The following is a 23,023-nucleotide window of genomic DNA, read 5'->3' on the forward strand; positions in this document are numbered from 1 at the left end:
TTTTTTCCCCTTTTTTTCTAAGCAGCAGAAGGGTGGAGGTGGAGGTTCAGGGAGGCAGCAGCAACGTCTGCATGCATAATGCATGTGAAAACGCATAAAAGGATATTGATCTGCCCCCGGCCAACAAAGCGACCGCTATGCATCAGAACCAGAGCTGATGGAAGGGGCAGGACAGGCCCCAGGATGGTGGCCGTAGGAAGGGGCAGCCGCAAAAGTTTTTTTTTTTTTCGCAGGAAGAGAAGGAGCTGGCCAAGACAGCGAGAGTGTGTGTGCTGTAGGCCTCGAAAATTGCGTTCGCATTTCTGTATAATTTTCCCCATTTACCAGTACATATGTACAAGTTTTTCCATACCCTATAAAGGGTGTGCTGCACAGAGGGAGGGGGTTTTCAATTACATTAAATATTTTATATATTTGAAATGGTCTTCTTTTAATGCCTATTTCTATGGCATAGAATATCCCCCGATTAAGCGGTAACTTTTAGTCGTTATGCCGTCTATAAAGTTCTTTACTTGTTATATATGCCTATACATACACACATGACTTGCGCTGTAGCATATACTTTTAGCCATTATATGCAATTCTGTGGCGCAACTTACGCACTTTTCGTTGTGCGTTTTGTTTTTGTGCTCGCATGCGTCACACGTCCTGCGTGTGCCCCTCCCTCCCCCATCCCCAGCTCCAGTTGGAGCTCCTTCTGGAGAGTGCGTGAGGGGGGAGAGGCGCCGCCAAGTTTCTGCTGCTTATGCAATATTTATAATTATAATCATATTTTCCATTTCCATTCCCCCATACCCCATACAATCCATGCAACAACTCTAGCGACTCGTTCTGTGCACTGCTGCACAGTGCTCGGCCTTAAATTGCATTTAAAAGATTCTGATACCCACTCTGCAGTTCTCCATTTCTCTATGGCTTCTCCCATTCACCGTGGGGCACTTCCTGTCGGCCAAAAAGTAAAATTCATTTCCCAAGCCCCAGCACAAAGTCATGTCACTCAGGGCCAAACGAAAATTCCTCTGCCCAAAACAAACCGAAATGCAAAAAAATGAGAAGCGAGAGAACGAAGAAAAAAACAACTTAGGAAATGGCAGAAAACTTTGCATTTATAATTAAGCGAAAAACAAGGGCCACCAGCAGCAGCAGAGGCCCCAGCGATGCCTGTGGCAGATACGATAGAACGACACGACTCTTTCAGGGGCACGGGGTGTCTGACGCTGGCCAGAGCTCTGATAAGTTGAGTGTCTGTCAATCTTTCCATTTAATCCACTTAGCCAACTTAAATCATTTGAAGATATATTAAATAAATGGGGTCTCTTAACGATAGGAATGCCGGAGGTGTGGAACGTTTTGCGGGTGGATTTTTCATGGGAACTCTCAGGAAATCCAGGCGATCCAAGACCTTAACGATTGCACCAATTAGGCGTACTGAAGACAGTTCCCTTTGCTCTTTGAGATCTCTGGAGAAATGCAGGAGGCTTCAAGACAGAGAAATGCAGAGGGGTTAAGGACAGAGGAATGCAGAAGCCTTAAGGACAGCGAAATGCTGGGGATATGCCTATGGAGAGTACCTTTTAAAAAGGTATCCTTCCCAGAGAAGAACCAGTATGTAATAGATGCCAGAAAGTTTCTACCTTCAAAGTTACTTACCGGAGATCCTTCCGGATCAAGCTTCCTTTTAGAAGCCCCTTTGAAGGGTTTAAGAACCTCCAAACTTACTCAAAAAATTCCCTTCTTGTTGTGTTTACTCCCATTAGTTTTTAATGGGGTTTTTCCAATGGGATGAGGTCCGTCTTTTGAGGCCTAAGACACAGAAATGTAGAAGGCTTAAGGACAGCGAAATGCAGAGGATATGCTTATGGAAACTACTGTTCAAAAGGTATTCTTCCTAGAGAAGAATCAATAAATAATTGATTCCACAAAGGTTCTATATTCAATTGTTGATTCAAAACGATTCAAAAACGAGATCTTTCCAGTTCCTTTTAGAAGCCCCTTCGAAGGGCTTAAGCACCTCCAAACTAATTCCTTTCTTGATGTGTGTTTTCCCATTAGTTTATATGAGGTTTTCCCGATGGTTTTGGGTTCGCCTTTTGAGGCCTAAGGCAGAGAAATTCAGAAGGCTTAAAGACAGAGAAAGGCAGAGGATATGCCTATGGAAAGCACTGTTCGAAAGGTATCCTTCCCAGTAAAAGAAATGTAATAGATGTCAGAAAGGTTCTACCTTCAGTTGTTTATTCAGAACTACTTGCAGGAGATCCTGCCAGATCCTTTTAGAAGCCCCTTTCGAAGGGTTTAAGAACCTCCAAACTAATTCCCTTCTTGTTGTGTTTTTTCCCATTAGTTTTTATGGGGGATATTCCCCCATTTGATATTTTAGCGTGTGACGAATTTTCAAATTATTTGTTGTGGCTGGGGTTGGCTGTAAATTTTCCGAACTTTTCGTGCGCCGTGTGGGGATGGGGTGGGGGTCTTGCATACTAAGCCGAGCCAAGCTAAGCAGCGGCTAAGCTGGGCTGGCAAAAAGAACAATGTTTTGGCCTTCTCTCCAACATCGAAACGGCCAAACGACCAAACGACAAATTTATGATAATTTCGAGCGAAAAAATGCCGCTGATGGAGCCGTCGTTTTGTGGAGACCATAGAATGACATTAGTGCATCGTCCATTATTGCCACAGAACATGCTCTTTTGTTGTTTCGGTTGAAACATTTTCATGGCCCATGGCAGCGAAGCAGCCGCGCCGCGCCACGCCCCCACCTCATCCTCCAGCCCGGACGGACACGGCGGCCAGGGCCTTTTGTCGGAAAGTTATGACCGCCGGCAAATTGTAAATTATATTTAATTAAGGCTACATTTCGAACTCCAGGCCCCACCAACTTCTAGTCATTCGTTTTTTTTTTGTTTTTTTTTTGCAACAACAAAAGGGAAACATTCAATTGCATTTTTAATTAGGCGACTGTCGCGACATCGACATCTTTATGCTGATGGCTGGCCAATATCATTTGGCTTTTTGGAATATTCATACGACACACCTAAAGAAGAGATCCCTCCCGGTACCTCCCGACAGGAACAAGGACAAGTCCTCCGCTGACATGCGAAATGTTCTATGCATATATGCATTTGGGTTGCAGGAATCCTTCATTAGTGAAAGTTCCTGCGGCCACAGGGTCCTTCTTCGGCCCCACTTGGGGCCATAAATCTTTGAGCTGGCTTTTCTCTCTTGCAACCAAAAAGAGCCTGCTCGCTCATTAACCTGATTGCTTGTCAAAAGCCACCATATAACTCACAGATGTATCTATGTGTTTGTCCGGTTGGCTCTCATAAATTTTTGGCTATCGTTGACACGACAAAAAAACTTGCAAACCAACCAAGTTCTGAGCCAGAGGCCAGAGGAGGCCAACTTTTCCATGACAGCAACAGGCAAGAGGCTGTTGGCCAGCTACCATTGGCCATTGGCCAATGGCCAGTGCAGATGGAGGATACAGCCACACAATCGACAAACAAAAAAGTGGTTTTCTATATATTTTTCTAAAATCAAAATGTCCAGTTTTTGCTCATCAACGCCGCTGCCTGCTGCTACCTTGCCTTCTGCTTGGTCTTTGGCCAAAGTTGTCGCCAGGTTTTTGCCGTGCCCGACTCGGCAATGTCATTAACTTGGCCAACGCCGACTGCTCCATGTGCGCTGACATGGCAACATGATGCGCGATTTGAGCTTTAATGTTCATTCACTTGTGGCTTTTTCTGCTGTTTTGCTGCTTCTAATTTTGCCAACAAACAAAAAAAAAAAGTGCGTGTACAATTATAAAATGCATTTCATTGCTGGCAAGATACGGGCCTGGCCCATCCCCAGATGCCATGACTTTGATTTCGTGTCGCCAAATTGTTGAGTTACCGAGAGGAAGAGGTTCATTAAATAAGTATTTCAGCGCTGATTTTGCCACACATTTTTTTGATTGCACTCGTACCTCGCCTTGACTGCGGATCGATCCAAAACAAGTTGTTGCCGCCTGCAAAAAAAAGTTGACCAGCAGCTGGATCCCTCAACGGCACAGTGATTACCTTTGGGTTGCCAAGATTTGTGGTTTAGGGAACCGAGCCCAGGCCTTCGTTTCGAAACGAAAATATTCCAAGGCAACTTCCAGCGAATAACTCAAGTGATTGACACTCAGAAAATGTCAGCGAATTTGATGGGCTTTTATGATTAGCCGCTTAAGGCCTTAGACAAAAACAGTATTTGCATTTTTTGTTGCCGACTGTACGAGGTCTGTACGGGGTCTGTGCGGGGTCTGTACGGGGTCTGTGCGGGGTCTGTACGGGGTCTGTAAGGGGTGTATGGATGGCCAATGGATAATTAGAATTCATAGACATGTGTCGTGGTCGCACAGTGAAATGTGGCTTAAAGGTTCATTGACGCCTTTCAGAACAGGAATCAAAACGAAATGCGCCAAAAATAGCTAAAATACAACTCAAAAACCAGTTACAAAAAGCAAAAAAAAAGACACGAAGGCAGAAGAACCGAAGCCGAAGAGAAAGACAAAAGACGGACGAACAGCAGCAGGTAAATTTTCATAATTTTTGCATTTTTATAGAACATACAAAAAACAATAACAACAAAAACTATTAAAAGGGGTATAGAGGGAAGAGTTACCCTGTTCTGCAAAAAAAAAGGAAGGCATCTATAGGAAAAAACTTTGAGAGGTAATAAAGAATGGAGGAAGTGGTGTAAATCCTTGTATTTTTAGACAGAAAAAGCTTGATTTGGTTGGAAATTCTTCTGCCTTTCTGTATATATTTTTGTGGTTATATTCCCTCAAGGCTGTGGAGGTCTTTGATGAGTCCCTAGCTGGGCTGAAGATACCATTTTTTGTTGCTGGATCTAGGCTTACAAATCGAAAGGTGTTCAAGTTTAGTTCCCTTGGATTCGTATGTAAGATCTCTGCAGAATAGCACTGTATAACCAGTAATTGAAAACGATCTACAAGTGTCCTTGATTGCTAGAAATTTCGAAGATTCGTTTAGATGAAGAGACACCAGCTGATCTCTTTAGATACTCTGAAGTAGCTATGATAATAATCCTTATTTGTACTCCTGTTCCATTACCTTCCTTTGTCCCGATTGCCTTTCTGTGAGGCCCTTCTTCTCCAGATCTTCTTCCACATCCAAAGACCTTTTCAAATGCCCTTTGATAACCCTGCTTTATACAAAGCTCACTTCTTGACTCCCCAATCAGCAGTGGGATACCATCCTCTCCTTTTGCCGGTGTCTGTGTGGTCTGGGCTAATTATCTACCTGCGGGATTAGCCATCGAAAGTGCCTTAGAAGCTGGCTGGCACACATTCCACTCGTTTCCATTCGATTTCATTGATGGCATCGCGCGGCACTGGCTCTGGCTTGTTCATTCATGCCGGCTCCCGGCTCCAGGCCTTGGGTGCCGTGCCGTGCCGTGCCGTGCCGTGCGCGAGTCTATCCTGGTCCGACCCGGTCTGTGCATTTGGCCACTTCAGTTGCTCGGGCCACACCTTCCCCAACGCCACGCTAATCACGAGCAGTCGTTGAAGCGCCGCCAGCAACAGCAGCAACAGGAGGAGACCGCGAAGCAGAAGCTGCCACAGCGCGTGGATAAATCAAAATGCAGTCGCAAGACGTGAGCAGAGCCGCCTTCTTTGCCCAAACTTCACTCTCCTTCAGAGTCCCGCCCCACTCTGCCTCGCTCCACAGTCCACAGACCAGGAGGCCTGCCTGGAGACTGTCTGCATAATCCACGGCCCAAAGAAAGTGCCGCACATGGGACTTGCAAGCTGTTTGGCTCAATGGATCGGCTTGGCCTGGCTCTGGCTCTGGCTCTGGCTGATCCCCAGCCTCGTGGCCAAGACAAATGCAGACGCTGGCTCTTTAGTCGTATCTTTCACTTTGATTGTGGGTCCGCAAACGGTCCGACGACGGAGGCTCCCTCCTCTGGCTTGGTGTTGTCGTCGTGTTGGCCTTGTCTTATTGCCGGTGTTGTGTGTACAACACTTGGCTACTGTTGGGTTTACATATGTCCGACGACGAGTGCGAGTAACTCAATCAGCAGGAGCCTTAGTCTTAGTTTTGGGTCAGCCGAGGAGTTATGAACTCGGGCCCCCGTTCTGGTATGCCGTGTATGCGGTAAAAGCAACAAAAAAACAACAACTAGATGCTCTGACCATAGTTGTGTGCAAGTTCTAATGAAAACCTAATTACAAAATCAGCCAATACTCTCAAGACCCGCACATAATTAAGGCGCACACTTGACTAGACTTTGGCTCTGGCTCTGGCTGTGGCTCTGGCTTTGGCCCATGTCTGTTCCCGCATTTAAAAGCCACATTAATGACGGCGACGCTGCTTCGACCACTTTGGTAAAATAGGAAATTGTTCGCTGCTTTCGTTGGCAGCCAGATTCTGTTCTACCGAGTATTCCATCTGCTTTTTTCGTTCACCAGAGCCCAGAGAAGGCAGATCGAAGACGGCGACACATCCACACACACAGACAAACGGAGCTGTGCTCTGCGTTTTCAGCGCATTTTTAGTTAATTTACCAGGAAAAACATTTGAAATTCTTAAAAAAGTAGCAACAAGTAGTTGGCTGGTCGGTCGGACGGTTGGTCAGACGGTTGGCTGTTGGCTGCTGGCTTCTGGCTAGAAAAAAGTCACATCGCATCGCTGTCTACACAACGCCTTAACATACACTCATCGAGGGTAGAGCTACTGCACTTTAGGAGGTTTTTTGCATCACCTGTGCATGACTATAGATCTTTTTGGTGACTGTCGCACTCGAGGCACATAGAAGACTTCTTTAAACGACCATTTGAAAGCTTCATAAGGGAATATCTTTTGGTTGATCTTTTCTATAGTCGGAAGCTCTTTGAAGCTCATAGAGTACTCTTATGATCCTTCTTTAACCCACCATTTGACAGCTTCATAAGTGAACATATTTTGGATAATCTTTTCCATAGTCGGAAGCTCTTTGAAGCCTATAGTGTACTCTTATGATCCTTCTTTAGCCGACCTTTTGACAGCTTCATAAGGGAACATCTTTTGGATGATCTTTTCCATAAACTGTAACATTTAGAAGCTCTTTAAGTACTTGTATTATCCTTCTTTAACCCACCATTTCAGTGCTTCATAAGTGCACATCTTTTGGATGATCTTTTCCATAATCTGTAGCACTTTGAAGTGAACATCTTTTGGATGATCTTTTCTATAAACTGTAACATTTAGAAGCCCTTAAAGTACTTGTATTATCCTTCTTTAACCCACCATTTCAGTGCTTCATAAGTGAACATCTTTTGGATGATCTATTCCATAATCTGTATCACTTTGAAGTGAACATCTTTTGGATGATCTTTTCCATAATCTGTAGCCCTTTGAAGCCCTTAAAGTACTCTTATTATCCTTCTTTAACCCACCATTTCAGTGCTTTATAAGTGAACATCTTTTAGATGATCTTTTCCATTATCTTTTGTACTCTGAAGTAAACATCTTTTGGATGATCTTTTCCTTAATCTGTAACATTTTGAAGCCCTTTAAATACTCTTATTATCCTTCTTTAACCCACCATTTCAGTGCTTCCTTCGGCTACTATCTGCCATCTACCTATCAAGCCGCAGTCCTCTTGGGAAAGAGTATCCCCTGGTCTATCTCCTGCCATCTCTTTTGTTTAGTTTGTTCTAAAGCTGTTGAGTTTTCTTCTCTCTCTCTATCTTTGTTTTTTGTAGTTTGTCGCCACCGCCGTTGTAGCATAGACTAAAAATCGCATTCGATCATTTATGGGATTTTATTTGGCGCGTCAGTGAATGTTGCTAAGCAATTTATTTATGACATTTTTTGCTAGCCGACTGGCCTGGCTTGGATGGGGATGGGTTGGGGTTGGAGCTGGGGCTGGGGTTGGGGCTCGGGCTGGGGCTGGGGCTGGATTGGTTTGGTTTGGCCGCCGCCGCCTCAGCGGTGGATTCGTGCAGAAATTTCTGCAACGCATCGAAATAGTTGCAAGGCAAAGTCTCTGGCTGCTGCTGTTGCAAGTTCCATATTCATCAGATGCGACACTCTTCATTCTTGGTGTTGTGTTGTGTCGTTGTCGTTGTCGTTGGTTGGCTTTGCTTTGCCTTTGCCTTGTCTTGTAGTTTTTCGTTGGCTGTTTTTCTATCGAAAACCAAACTGGATTTCGTCTTAAATGATGCGCTGCCATTGCCATTGCCATTGCCATTGCATTTTAATTAAGTGCATTTTAATGAGGCACCATAATGATCATCATCGACTTTTAAATGGCCTGCCAATGGCTGGGAAGTATCCCAGGAAGCCGCACATTCATTCCATTTCAGTTCTCAGATCTCTACTCTGGGTTTAAGCTTCTTTCAGCTAATTATTGGGACTATTTTGATTGGTCTCTATGAAAAAATATGCTGAAATTGTTGGTTTTTGAGTCCATTGAGGGCTAGGATGGCAGCCTGTATCGATTTGCCAGATCGAAGGAGGTTTATTTAGGGCCTTGAGCCCTTTGGTTACTCGGAGACCTCATTTAATCTAAGCCTATGACGACTTTGGAGCCCCAAATGTGAGTGAATCTGTTGAACCTTCAGGCCAAAAGGGGCAAAAAGTTGTTCCATTTTGTTCAAATTGCGTAATTTACATTAGTTTGCTGCATTTCCAGACAAATTAAGAGCTCCCCAGCCCCTCCCCCCCTCGTCACTGTCGAGTGCAACCAGCCAAAGTGCGTATCTGTGAGATACGCATGCAAATCCTGCTGTTGCCTGCAGGACTACCCTCCACTGCTGCTGTGGTTTTTCAATTTCTCTCTCAATTTTTTTTATTTTTTTTCCAGCCTTTTTGTACGCAAATAATTGTGAATTTTTTCCCTCGCCGTATTTTTGTTGGCAGTGGGCTTATTGTTTGGTCTTTTTTCTATGCACACACATATATATATATTTTATTTTTAATTAAAAGCGGAAGTTGAGGGCGGGGGCAGGGATGATACATCCATCTGATGGCTGGGATTGGTTGAGTTTAGGTTCGGTTTAGGGTTTGGGTTTGGGTTTGGGTTCGGGTTTGGTTTGGTGACTCGTCAAGTGCGTGGGTGCGTGGGCTGCGTGGGCTGCGTGGCACTGCCGGGCACTTTGGCCATTCCATTTCCATTTCCATTCCTATGGGCTGTTGTGTAGTGTTTTGCTAACAATGCGAATTTCAGGGCATTGTTGCTGCCTCCAGTCCTTACACACACACACACAGGCATGCATGTATAGACAGACGCATCAAATCATCAGCGGCGATTTCAGACAGTCATCAGATGAAATGTCAAATGCGCTCCCAGTCGTTCCTGCCACACAGCCAAGTGGGCAAACAGAGGCGCAGCCACTGGTAATGTTAGATGCCACAGCTCCTGGTTGCTGTTGATAGATGACACTGCCACTGCCACTGCCACTGCTTAGGAGAGCTCAAACTAAACCAAACTCAACAACAATAAAAACATGGCAACAATCCACAAACTGAAGAGTTTTTCAAATAACGAAAAAAAAAACGAGAAGAAGAAGAAAAAAAAAACAACCAACGCCAGTGAGTGGGTGAGTGAGAGCGGAAAAAAGGGGGAAAAATCGAGAAAATTAAAACAAAACAAACAGCAAACGCATCATCCAGTGGATCCACATCATCATCATCCTCAGCCCTGCTCTGTCCTGCCCTGCCCTGCCCTGCCCTGTTCTTGTCCTGTTCCTGTTCCACGCATGAGGAGATTTCGGTTTAGCTTTTGATTGACGAACTTGGCTCGTTGTTTGTCCCTTTCCCTGTCCCTGTCTCCTCCCTTGCCTGCCAGCCACTGACGCTTTTCACTCAAACCCATCAACGTCAGCGACGCATTCAAATCGTTTTGATGGACTCACCCACCCATCTCCCACCCATATCGTACTCACGCAGGGAATCATAGCACAAGAACAAAACAAGGCACAAAAACGAAAAAAGGCTAGAATGATGCGATTTCAAATACCGACTAAAAGATACCCAGGATTACAGAAGAGTTTCGATAAAAATTGCTAAAGAATTATGCGAGGATCAAGGGGTAAGAGAGCCCAGGCAGGCAGCTCTTGATAATGATTGATAAATCACAAGTTTTGAATGGACTTTCCACCAAAAAAAAATATAGGTTGAGGGCCTGGATGAGTAGATCTCTTCCTCTTACTTGTAATGTGCTAAATTCGCCCCAAATCTTTTTTAAAAATAAAAAGAAAGGCGCACCTTTGCGACTTGGCGGACTTTTACGGTTTTAGTTTCTACTCCACATCCACAAAGCGTATAACCACAAATATTGATGAATTCAAAAGAGAATTGTACAAACTTACACAGGATTTTTTAAAACGTGTCGATAAAGCATCTATACCTAAAGATATGGCCGCCCAAAGTAAAAGTTTATGCCTTCGAACATGCCCTTATACAGGGTACAACAAAAAAATGGGGGAAAAATGCTATGAGAGTATGAGCCTGGCACAATATTTGTATTTTACGCAATTTTTACTGACTGACTGACAGGAGTGGAAGGGGGGGAGTGGAGTGGGGGGGGGGGGTCCGTTACCGTTACTGGCTGTCGGCTGTCGACTGATTTGCAAACCGATTTGCTACTTTGTTCATGTCAGTCCGTGCATTAGAGGCTGGGTTGGGGATGTGGTAGGGGTGGGGTGGGGCACTAAGCCCCCCCACACATGTTTGCCCAGCCATTCATTGTCTTTCGGTTTTTTTTTTGCTGATTGAAAGTTTTTGCGACAATTGTTGTGGCGTCATTAGGAAATGTGGTCCAGAGTCTAATTAAACAAAATGCCTATGCAATATACAGATGCACTCCCTGGAGGACTCTGTTTCATGTATTCATAATCCACTCTTAATTTGCATTTATATGCCAGGCTGTGGCATTACGTATACGCACCGTTTGCCCATTATTCAGTCTATTCACAGCTTCCTCGCGGCTCGCGGCTCGCCTTTCCCTTTGGGGCATTATTCGCTTAGTTATTTCCACTGCAACGCCTTTTCACAGTTAATTTGCGATAAAATATGCCAGTATGCCGTCACGGTTGCATACCCTTTCCCAGAGGGCACCACGATTTCCCTTCTGAAGGAACGGCTCTCTGTGCCCTCCTTATCTTCTTGTGGCAATTAAATTAGCCAGCAGTAAAGTTGCCTCGTCTCGGCTGTGGCAAGGATTCTGTGTGGCAGAGAGACGCAGAGGCCCTGGCTAAACTGTTGCCAAAAAGTTTTAAGCTGCATTTTACAGGGCTGCTTTCACACCCGAACAAAGTTTTCGAGTGGCGCTTGTCTTGTGTTTTGATCTTCTCATGGCCATAATCTGTGATGGCTGCCAGCCAGCTTTGGCACCCACAAAAAGTTTTGCATATTTTGGCCATGTTTCGGGCAGACTATTACCCCCAAAACTTGTTGCTAAGGCCAACATGTTGCAGCTGTCTGTGGCTGTGTGCACTTGTTGCACACACACACACAGGCAGTGTTTTGACTGCCAGATGCCACAGCTCGTTATTTGGCTCATGTCCTTGTGGCCGGTTTGGGTCAACATCAGGCCAGGCAGCCCGGCAGACAGGCTCTGTGAGTGCTTGTGTTTCGGCATTTGAATGTGGTGTAGTGGGATAATTGAAAACACATTGGGGTCGTTTAGGGACACTTGTCGGGTGTCATTTACATCTAATTAGTTAGAGAGACCATTCAGGAGCGCATCCACACCAGGAGACCTACCTCCACTGCCGGGGATTGAGGGGAAACCGAGGCAGGCCAAGTGCAGGTCATCCAGCATGTGGTTCATGATGGTGCCATAAATATCATCATACCATCACTATGGTGTGTGGACACAAATGCACTCTTAGCTGGACGTTGCATATCGTTTATTTAGTGCATCTCAATCCCATATTTATTTGGGATATTTACGAGATCTCAACCACTTATTTATTTGGGTATTCCCAGCACCTAATGGCTTGATGTTTACTTAGGTCTAGCCTTTCGATTTGTACAGCTGGGCAGCGGTACTCGAAGAGTTTAGAGGTACATTAGTTTACTGGTGTGTAACACCTAGAAGGAAGCGTTTCCGAACCCATAAACTATATATATTCGTGGTCAGCATTAATAACCGAGTCGATATAGTCAAGTCTGTTTGTTCCTCTTGAAGATTTTAGGATTAACACCCAGAAGGAAGCGTTTGCGAACCCATAAAGCATATATTCGTGATCAGCATCAGTAACTGAGTCGATATAGTCAAGTCTGCTTGTCCCTCTTGAAGAGTTTAGGGGTACATTAGTTTTCTGGTGTGTAACACCTAAAAGGAAGCGTTTCCGAACCCGTAAAGTATACATATTCGTGTTTAGCATCACTAACCGAGTCGATATAGTCAGGTCTGTCTGACCCTCTAAATCTCAGAGACTATGAGAGAAGGTCAAACCAGATTTTGTAATGCCTGTAACAAGTCTATCAGAACCGGTTATAACAGTAGAGCCTCGGCCCTTGCCGCGGCTCACAAGATTCCCTCCCTCTTTTGTTGAAATATCAAAAATTAGTTTCTAAAAGGTCTCGCCAGATATCGATGGGTAATCTGATACCCACACGTTGATATTCAGATTCGAAAGGACGTCATGCAAATCCATTGAAGTCTCTTCAATTACTCTTCCCATCACCGTTCGTCTTTTCAGTTATTTGTTTTGTTCCACTCAATCTCAATCCGCAGCGTGTAAGACAGACAAAGAGAAAGACCCCGAGAGGGAGGAGGGGGGTAGAGAGGTAAGCAACCGAAGCGAGACAAAACCGAATCGCGGCTATAATAGCCGCATCGCCCCGGGCGGGGTAAACCAGTAGCAATAGCCAAGTGGACTCGCGCACATCGTCTGGAAATGATTCCGATTCGGAATTCACTGCCTTTTGCCACGTTGCTGCTGCTGCTGCTGCTGCTCTTGGCCACGGCCAAGGCCAGGGCCAGGCCCAATGAAGCGACAGGTGAGGCGAGTCTCTACAACGAGGCTGACAACGTGATCAATGCGGACACCAATACACTGCGCGACCATCTGGCGACAGTACCAAAGGGCAAGCTGGTGCAGTTCATAAACATCTTCTGCGGCGACTGCCAACGCTTTGCGCCCACCTTCAAGGACGTGGCACGCGACCTGTACAAGTGGCAGCGCGTGCTCAGCATTTATGCCGTCGACTGTGCCCAGGAGAAGAACGTGCAGATCTGTCGCGACTTTCAGGTCCTTAAGACCCCGACGCTGCGCTACTTTCCGGTATACACTGGCAACGGGACAGGCATCGACATACCCACTGTCAAACCCAACGAAATTAAAGACCTGTTGGCCGGGTATTTGGCCAAAGACATGAACTGGAACTTGCTGTACTTTGACCCCCTCAGATCCGACAGCAATGCGAAAACAACAATCGGAGATCACAAAGGTCCTGGCCAAGCCGCGGAGTACATTGCACTCGTCCTACAGCCGAAGGGCTCGAACATTGGCAGAGACACGATCTTCGAACTGCTACCGCATCCCGCGGTGGTCGTACGCCTTGTCGATGATGCCCAGACCTTTGCCAACTTCGGTCTGACGCCCCAAGGTCAGAAGTTGGCCATCTTGGACTTGGCCGGCAACGTCCAGGCGCTGAAGGCCGCCCAAGAAACGAGCCAGGCTTATGCGGCCAGCATTGCCGAGTATCTCGGCCAAAAGGGCCACACTCCCGTGCCCCCACTGCCCACGACTGTGGCACCGAAAGTGCGCACTGTCCGGAACAAGGAGCAGCAGGCAATCCTGGCCACTGTGCTGCGAAGCGGACCGGCCAAGATCTATCGAGCCGATCTGGAGCAGGCCATCGACAAACTGCTGCACGTAGAGCTGCCAAAGGCAGACCTCATACAGGGCAGCAATCTGACGGCCCTGCGGGACATTATCGCCGTCCTGAGACACCTCAATCCCCTGAACAATAACGGCCAGGAGCTGCTCACGAACCTCCATGGGTTCCTGCTCCCCATCAACCGCCTGACGGGCAGCGAATTCGCGGACCTGGTCAAGTCCACAGAGAAGAAGCTGGAGGGGAATGTGTTCAAGGCGAAGCGCTATGTTGGTTGCATTGCCTCGCGTCCCTTCCTGCGCGGCTTCACCTGCTCCCTGTGGACGCTGTTCCACTACCTCACAGTCGCGGCGGCAAAGCCACCGTACTACCTTCAGGCCGGATCCGTGCTCTCGGCCATACACGGCTTTGCCAAGCACTTCTTCGGCTGCCGGGACTGTGCCGATCATTTCCTGGCTTTGGCAGAGCGCAAACACATCGAGCGGGTGACGGACTACGATGCCGAGATCCTCTGGCTGTGGGAGGCCCACAACGAGGTCAACAAGCGTTTGGCCGGCGACACCACCGAGGATCCCAAGTTCCCGAAGATACAGTTTCCCAGCAAAAAGTATTGCCCCGCCTGCACCAATGAGAATTCCCAGTGGAATCGCACTGAAGTCTTGAAATATCTGAAGATTATCTACGACAATAAGAACTTGAGCCCGTACGGTCTGCCCACCACAAGGGGATACCCATGAATACGGCTACTAGAAACCTCGTAAAACCAATCATAATATGTAAGAGAACAGGCCGGGAATAAAGAGTAATATTCAAGAAACCATTATCCATGAAAGAGTATTCATTTGTGCTACCCAATCACCAGCATTTGGCATCGACTAGAAATAAGAACTGGCAGAAAGAGCCCAGTCCAGTACTGAATCATTTTGCATTCGTTTCATTGATTGGATCCGCCCAAAAACATGGCTGGAGGCTGCGCTGAAATCTCTTTAGTTGAAACACAAACCTGCAGCTCAACGTTTCGGTTATGAAAATCGTAATCAAGTTCTTGGCTTATTTTGGCCTGTCAGGAGCTATTGTCCAGGGCCGCCAAGCAAGTATCCTTCAGTACACGACAGAGGATAACATTTTTCTGGACTCGAATCTCGATGATCTCTTGGCCAACAATCCCCTGAATGCCGTTGTCTTCTACAGTCATTCCAAAAGCGACCCAGTTATACTGAAGGAAACTGTTGAGAGTCTGCTCGTGTTAAGGCGTCTCCTCAACGTCTATATGCTGAAATGCAATGTGGAAGTCAATAAGAAGACCTGTGCCGACTACCACATGGAAAGTTCACATGGAATGCGATACTTTCGCCGACGATTTCCTATTCGCCAGGGCAAAAAAGGCTTAGAAATCCCGATGGACACGCCCCTACAAATTACCGATTCCGTGTGGAACGTCATGTCCAGACAGGAGCTGCCACTGCCAGATGGTTCTCCAAACTTCCGACCCATCGGCCCTCACGACGACTACAAATCGCTCTTCGATCAGGCCGTCCTCAGCCACTTTACCCATCTGGTGCTTGTCGAACAGATTGAACACTACTCGAAGCTGGGCCGTGACACAATCTTGGCTCTGCTGAGCCTGGACAATGTGACTGTACGAATCGTAATGAATCCGTATTTTTTCGAACATTTCGATCTGAAATTCGATCCAGGAGAGGACAAATTGGGCATCATTGATCGAAAGGGCCGGGCGGTGGTCCTGCATCCGAAAGAGACGAATGGTTTAGCTTTTGCCGAGGCCGTTGTTAGCTATTTGGAAGCTAAAGGGTTAATTTAAGGAAAGATCAAATAAAATGAATCTCAAGAAAACTTGAAGAGAGCCTGGAGCCACCCTGGAAGTACCAAAGAAATGTATGGGCGTTACTTCCATCAAACTATTTCTGGCCTCCCTTGGCTCGGTTTCAGGTTTCACAGTGTGATATGAAAATTGCATAAATTGACTAAATTAAGCGCTTAAGTTAAATGGAGCGTCAAGGAAGAGTCCAATACCAATCGCTGCCACAAGGCGCCATCGTGGAGGGGGGGGGACGCACATCAGGCCGACCTGTACATGAATTATTTATAGAACATTTTTGCAAAATATCTACGCACTAATTTGCGTAAAGTAATCGATGTGGTGGAAAAATTTTCACGCATGCACACATGAGAGGGGCGACGGTGACGTGACCCGGGCCTCATGCGGCCGGCTCACCTGACAAATGGACTGACTATTTGGGGGAGTGGGCCCCAGGTTGCCGGTGCCGCTGGGTGGCAGGGGGCGGTCGTTCAGTCATGCCCAAATAACGCCAACAGCAAACGGAAGCTAAAAATTACCAGCAATACCCAGGAGGGACCCAGAAGCAGGACCCACAGCACAGCAACTGCAACGCCCACAAAACTTTCTTCATTGTGCGTAAATTGGCACCCCTCAAACAAGCCCCAGACCCAGGCCCAGACCCAACCTCCCTAATCGACGCACTCACTTTGCCCTTATGTAATGATGTGTATGTAAAATTTATAATATGCATAAATAAATAAAATGCACGCAGTCAAAAGAAGTGAATCGCGGGCAAGAGGTTTGAGGTTAGGGCAGGGGTTGGGTGGGCTTTGAGGTTAGGTTTTGAGGCGGGGCGGTGTCAGTGTGCAGCTTATCGATATTTTTCACTCCTCACCCATCGATGGCCGCCTTACACAACCTGCTGGGCGGCAGGCCCGAGTTTGGGGGCCAAATGGCAAATGGCGTCGGCCCGTGCACAACTGTACCGCGCGAGTACGCATGAATTTTGTGCGTGTGCCTTGAAAATTGAAGGTTCCCGTCCAGCGTGGAGGCCGTAAATTTTGCGAGCGTGCACGCACAGATATCTCGGCACCGGAAACCGGAAACCAGCGCCCATTTTGTAGCATTGCCATTGCAATCCATTTATCTTGGCCTCCGAAATGCGTAAAATATAGACAAAATGTGTCTTGGCTCTAATAGCAAACGGATATTGTGGCTTTTGCTTTATGAATTTCTAGATAGTCTTTCTAGACGGTCGAGAAGAAGTCCAGAGCCCTCCTCGCCCGGAAGCCCTCTAATTGGGCGTTTGCTGGGGTCCAAATCATTTGCATAACGTAATTGCCAGCTCGAAAAGAGATTACCCCTAACCTGGCTCTCTCTGACATGGCATGACTGGGTTTTGGCATGCATTAACCAAAAACAATAACCCCGTCCAGAATTGTGCACAAATTATTGTTTAGGCATTTAAATTACAAAAGAAACGCAACGAAAAAAAGGGAATTACGAAAGCAATAAAATGCCAGCTGAAGAAGCATCAGCTGTAATCGTGGTGGGGGGGAGCCCAGGCCCCTCGTTGTTATAATTATGTAAAAACAGTCTAAAGATTGACTTGACTTCTGCAAACACACACACACACACACACACACACACCGCTGCACCTTGCCAGCGCATGCGAAGCCAACATAAATTTGTGGCATAGAAGTCGGAGGCACACAGAGATGTGTCGAGGGTGGGGGGGGGGGGTGTTGCAGCAGCAACCTGGTAATTATCAGAGCCTTAGCGGCAAAGGCAACATTGTGTCTGTCTGCTGCGTCGACAAGGCGGCTACCGTTCCTGCACTTCCCATCCCCCCACCCCTCCCCACCCACAGGCCCGCCATCTCCGAATACACGCAAAAAATGTAAAGTGAAAATATTTTTTTTTTTATTTTTAAGCCACTTGCGGGTGAATGGATGCAACGGAGCAGGTGGGCCGGGGTTGGAGTTTGGATCAAATGGGCGGGCACCGCAATTTGCCGTTGGCTGGAGGGCACTCCCTCCCCCTCCCACCCTGCACCACACCACACCACATTTTCTATGCCGAACTTGAGCATTTTACTATGTAGCTACATATAATTAAAAAAATTATGAATAGAAAAGATGGTAACGAAAAAAACCCGAGAAGAACAACAGGCCAGAACCCAGGGCTGGAAAATATGTTGATTAATGGATGGATACCATCGAAAGGCAGGCAACAAAATCTATCTATATCCAGCGCTGGAAAAATGTGGACTAATGGATGGATACCATGTGCTATACAGAAGAAGAGGCAGGCAGGAAATTTGTGATTAAAAACCCATACAAAATTAAGAATAAAATGAAGTGCCCAATAAAATATATGTTCCTCTTTAGGGATACAATTTTCTATACAAAAAATACGGGAATGAAGGAAGAACTTTTAAAATCCAGAACTCAACGAAATCCCTCATTAAAAAACATGTCTCCAGCCATATTTATCCCACTTATAAAAGGCTAATACTGGCATACAACAAAACCGAATGCAATTTGGCAGAAATTTTCCCAAACTTTGTTGCCGGCCCTCAGGGACCCCTCTGCCTCTCGCCCTGGCCACAATTTGCGGCATCGTGTAATTAAAACAATTTATGTATAATTTTTGTACAAGTGCAGTCCAAAGCCGCCCCCAATCGCCATCTCCATGGCTGGGCTTTTAAATAATAATTTGCTTAGTTTATGAAGTGCCATAGTGTGCGTGTGCGTGTGCGTGTGCCTGTGCGTGTGCCTGTGCGTGAGCGTGTGTGTGTGTGTGTGTGTGTGTCTCCCACTCGGCCGCCGCTACACTGACAAAAACAAAGACCTCACATATCCAATCAGAATGCTGTTCTCTGTGGGTTTTTCTCCAGTGCAGTGCAACACAGTGGCTCCACAATTTACTCACTTGGTTGCATTTGAAAATATTTCGTTACGTTTTTGCTGCCAGCCAGAGAGTCAATTGTTGTTGTTTTTTCAGTTGGCTGGCATGTGTTTTTGTTGCGCCTTTTTTTTTTGTGCGCCTGTTGTTTTTGTTGCACTTACCTTAGGTTTAATTTGTTTGAGTTTCATGCAACAGAAGCAGCTTCTGTGGCGGGATTTCATGTGCATCTGCTGCTCTAGCTGCTGGCTTCTTTCTCTCAAGTCGAAAAATATTTGTGCACGCAAAAAATGTTAATTGCCACAGAGTAAGGCAGAGAGGCAGTCGGCAGGCAGGCAACATCAGCAAAAAGCGAACCATCAATGTGGCCGGGGCATTAAAATATTTAGGTTGCTATTGCTGCTGCTTCTTGCAACTCTTCCCAGTCCCAGGCCCAGGCCGTAGTCCCCAATCCCAGTCTCAGACTCAAACCCTACCTCCACCGAAGCCCAGTCAGTCAGCGCTCGGTCCCTGCCACAGCCGTTAATGCAACTGCAACTGTAACAAATTGCAATGTCGCACATCTGTCTTGGCTGGCGTTTGTCGCTGCCCTGCCTAAAAAAAAAAACGGCCTGGGCCCAGAGACAGAGCCAGAGACAGAGACCTTAGACCAGGTTCAGGTCCAGCCGTGGACTCATATTTATTTTTGCTAAAACTGCAACAAAAAACTGTCGTTCTCCTGGTTGTAGTCGTGGCTGCTGCTCTTTCTGGCTGTGGCATTGGCAATGCCAATTACCGGCGGCCGGGAACCCTAGCAATTTGGTCATATCCGGCCCCCATGGCCGGCATGGGCTGGGATGTTTGGCTGGGGCCCCCAAAGGAAAAATCAGGTTTTTCCTTCACTTGTTCAACAAAATAAAATATGTCGGCAGCATCTTGATTTTTTACAGATTTTTCTCTCCTCCTCCTCCTCCTCACCTCCAGGAGTTTTTCCTGTTTTTTTTTTTTAGAGATCATAAAAAAATAATAGAAAAGAGATTCAATTTGAGACGGAAAATGGTTAAATTTGATTTGATATTTGTTTCAGGAAGAGAGCTGCCAAAGCAAACCAAATCAAGGGTATTTAGCCAAGACACCTTGGCAGTCATTAGCCACATTTAGTTGCCTGCTGATCATGGCTTTTACTGCTTCTGCTGCTGCTTCTGTTGATGATGTTCCTCTTCTGTTGCCGTGTTGCAACTAATGAATATGGAACTTGACTCTGCCCCTGGACTGGGAGTCTCTGCTGTCTCTTGTCATGTCTTGGCCCCGGCTATTACAAGATTTGAGTTGTCGCGCGTTTTGGACGCGTCATGCAGCTAGTTTTTTTTTTTTTTTTTTTTTTTGTGCCACACATTGCCGCACGATTCCAAGTTGGCAAATGTGGCGCGCAGCATTTAAACAACAGTGCAACAACAGGCTGGTTGAAGCGAAAAAAATGTCATAAATAAATTGCTTTGCAACATTTGCTGACGCGCCAAATAAAATGCCATAAATGATCGAATGCAGAAGATTTTAAGTTAGACAGAAGATGGAAACGGAGATGGTGATGGAAACGGAGATCCATCTACCTGGAGATGGCATTGGAAACGGAGTCGCAGTCGCAGTCGGAGTCGGAGATGGCCATGGCAATGGCGACAGGAATCTCGAATGGTTTTTCCTGTTGGGTAAATTAACTTAAAAATGCTACAAAAATTGTCGCTGATGAGTTGGCTTATAGGGTTGATGAATGCTAAGCATTCTATTGTGCCCATTAATGTTACTTGCAACAGGCCATGCAGCCGGCTATCCCTAATGACTTAGGACACACCATTAGTCGTGCTTATGGATTGAGGTAGGTTAGAAATTCTTACGGGGGGTTCTTTTTTTTTGTGCACCACCTCTTGATGCTATCAAAACAATTTTCCTGCCGGCACTCACCGGTACCTGTGGCATGCCACGGTCCCATTCAAAATACAATGTTTCAGCTGCAATCAAACGTGAATCCCGAAAAAAATAGATCGAAACTCCAGACGAAGTGGGGAATACACTTTCTCTTTGAGGGATTCGTCTGATGATCTGATGATCCCAAAGAGAAGGTAAACAGCCTGCTCTTGACAAACGTCTGAGCAAAAGGAGAGCTCTTCGTTGAAGGGTATCCCGAACATCTGCCTGTTGCAGCAACACCTTCACTAATGCCTGGCATAACAACTTAATCCACCTTGCCGGTTCGACTGGCTCTTGGGCTGCGGCAGGGCCGTCTGGCCCCGGCCACAGACGTGCTGTCTGTGCTGGGGCACACCTGGGCGCGAGGCTGTTTTACGAGTCCCCCCAAATGATGATGGGGCCGGCAGTTTTTCGGACAAGCTGCTCAAATCGAAGCAGCAACGGCCTCAGCCTGCACAGGCAGCGGCAGAATCAAATTTGCTGCCACATTTGTTGGCCTTCTTATGGAGACCCCCCCCTCCCCTGCGCGGGGCATGCCAAATAAATTTCACTTCTTAATCGCTGGCAGAGCTCTTATCTGTTTCTTAATCAGAGTTTGCAGCGCTAAACTAACAAATTTTATGGCTGCAACGTGGGGCAGGGGGCAGGCAGCAAGTGCAAGGCGCAGACTGAAATCTAAAATTAAAATTTGGTTTCATGTAAACAAAAGCAGCGCTGCAACTGCAGCAGCAGCAGCAGCGGCAGAGAGGAAGAGAGAGCAATGAAAAGCGAGATCAAGTTCAACGCACATTTGTCCTTGATAATTTGAAAGAGCCGGAGTGCTGGCAGTGGAGGAAGACAGGCGCACACACAAAGGGGAGCCCGAAAAATTACAGAGCAAAACAACAAAAAAACGGCATACAATTGGGCAAACCGACAGTTCAATACCCTTACAGATCGGCTCTGCAAATGTGCTGCCAGCATCTGCTCGATATCGTAATGCCCTCTGTGAGGGTATAATAAACAAAAATTATGGCAGTGGATCGACAGACTTATTGCTGTCCCTCTCTCTCGCTCTCTCGTGCTTCTGCACTACATCAAACCGGCTGGGACTGCTGCACAGCGCGCGGTTCTGCCTCTGCCAAGAATGCACACATTAATGTGTGTGTGTGTGCGTAGCGTCTGCCAAAAATACGCCGGCCATTAAGAGTCGGCCCATGCACAGGGCAGAACGGGATGGGACAGGGACAGGGACAGGGACTGGGACAGGCCCACGCCAGCAAAGAACACAAAAACATTCGGGTTTATGGAAAGGGGAAAAAATGGGGAGCCCATCCGTCCCGATCGTACGTGCCTCTCTGGTTGCTTGCTCTCCTGCTCCCTCCCTCTATCCCCTTTGCAGAGTTTCCGAAAATTTGCAATTGACTGGCTGCGACGACGACGACGACGACGACGAAGACGATGCAGCTCTGCTGCTGCCTCTGCCGCTGCCTCGGCCGCCCTCTCCTGCCCTGCCATCGAAAGAGGAGAGAACAAAAATGTTTATGCATTTTTTCTGGTCACTGACCGTACTCAAGGTTTTTCGTATTCTGCTGCTGATGCCGCGCGGCGGCAGTTCCTTCAACGCTGCAGCAGCGCTGCGTAAATTGCATGCGCACAAAAATTGACGAATATGCCAGCCGACGTATGATCAGGGAGAGCCGGCAAAGGGAGGAAGTGGGAGCTGGATCAAGAGAAGAAGCAGGAGCTAGACAGAGAGGAGAGATGGCAAGACGGGGGGAGCGACAAAATGTGTTCGGTTCGCCCAAAAAGAAGCAGCACAGTGAGGCAGGGTAGGAGCAGCCTCTGGCAAACTTGTTGCAGACCGACTTGGGCTCCCCTTTTGAAAGTTTGTGTGTGTGCCTGTGTGTGTGTGTGCAATTTAGAGACGACGATGATATAATTTAGCAAGAAAGTGAAGTCGACTGCTTGCAGCCGGTCGGTCTCTCTCGGTTTGCCTGTCGTTCCATGCCGAGAGCGGCCCGAATTCTCGAAATGAAACCGAAATATTATTTTTCGTTCTTGGGTTTTGTTCTTATTCTGCATGGCATACCCTACAATAGGCTTGGGCTTGGGCATCGGCATGACCTTTAAGTGGAGAGTAAACAGTATATATTTTTTGAGAGGAGAACCGTACGGTTTGCCAGCCAGATATTTTGTCAATAAATACCATAAATATCACTGCCCACTGTACATAACGCACGCAGCGTTTGTTCTTTCGTCTCTTTATGCCGCCTTCTTCGTTTCGTGCGTTTCGTTTCTCTCCCGCTCTAACTCTCTATCGGTTCAGCACTCGGGCTCGGCCTAGCAGCAGCCCCGAGTTCGGCCTAGCAGCAGTGCCGAACTCTGCTTAGCAGCAGCCCCGAGCTCGGCTTAGCAGCAGCCCCGAGTTCGGCCTAGCAGCAGCGCCGAGCTGATCTGACGCTCTCTTTCTTTTGTTCTCTGCCTGGCATTAAGGCACGGGTCTATCACCTGAATTTTGTCGCAGTCACTATTGCTTTCTATCGTATTCGGCCTCTCATTAAAC

The 23,023-nt window shown here is 46.9% G+C and overlaps 1 protein-coding gene across 1 annotated transcript; it reads left to right on the forward strand.

Annotated features, from left to right (window-relative positions):
- Nucleotides 1-12,863: 12,863 nt before the first annotated feature.
- LOC6587882 (sulfhydryl oxidase 1) lies at nt 12,864-14,649 on the forward strand. Its single transcript, XM_026986880.1, has one exon. The coding sequence runs from the start codon at nt 12,884-12,886 to the stop codon at nt 14,561-14,563; it is 1,680 nt and encodes a 559-aa protein (XP_026842681.1). The 5' UTR covers nt 12,864-12,883; the 3' UTR covers nt 14,564-14,649.
- The last annotated feature ends 8,374 nt before the right edge of the window (nt 14,650-23,023 follow it).

The sequence above is a fragment of the Drosophila persimilis genome, unplaced genomic scaffold (genome assembly GCF_003286085.1).
Source record: "Drosophila persimilis strain 14011-0111.01,24,50 unplaced genomic scaffold, DperRS2 tig00000000-arrow-pilon, whole genome shotgun sequence".
NCBI lineage: Eukaryota > Metazoa > Arthropoda > Insecta > Diptera > Drosophilidae > Drosophila > Drosophila persimilis.

Excerpts from the sequence above, each read along its gene's own strand:
- LOC6587882 (XM_026986880.1), top strand. The coding sequence starts at position 12,884 with ATGATTCCGATTCGGAATTCACTGCCTTTTGCCACGTTGCTGCTGCTG.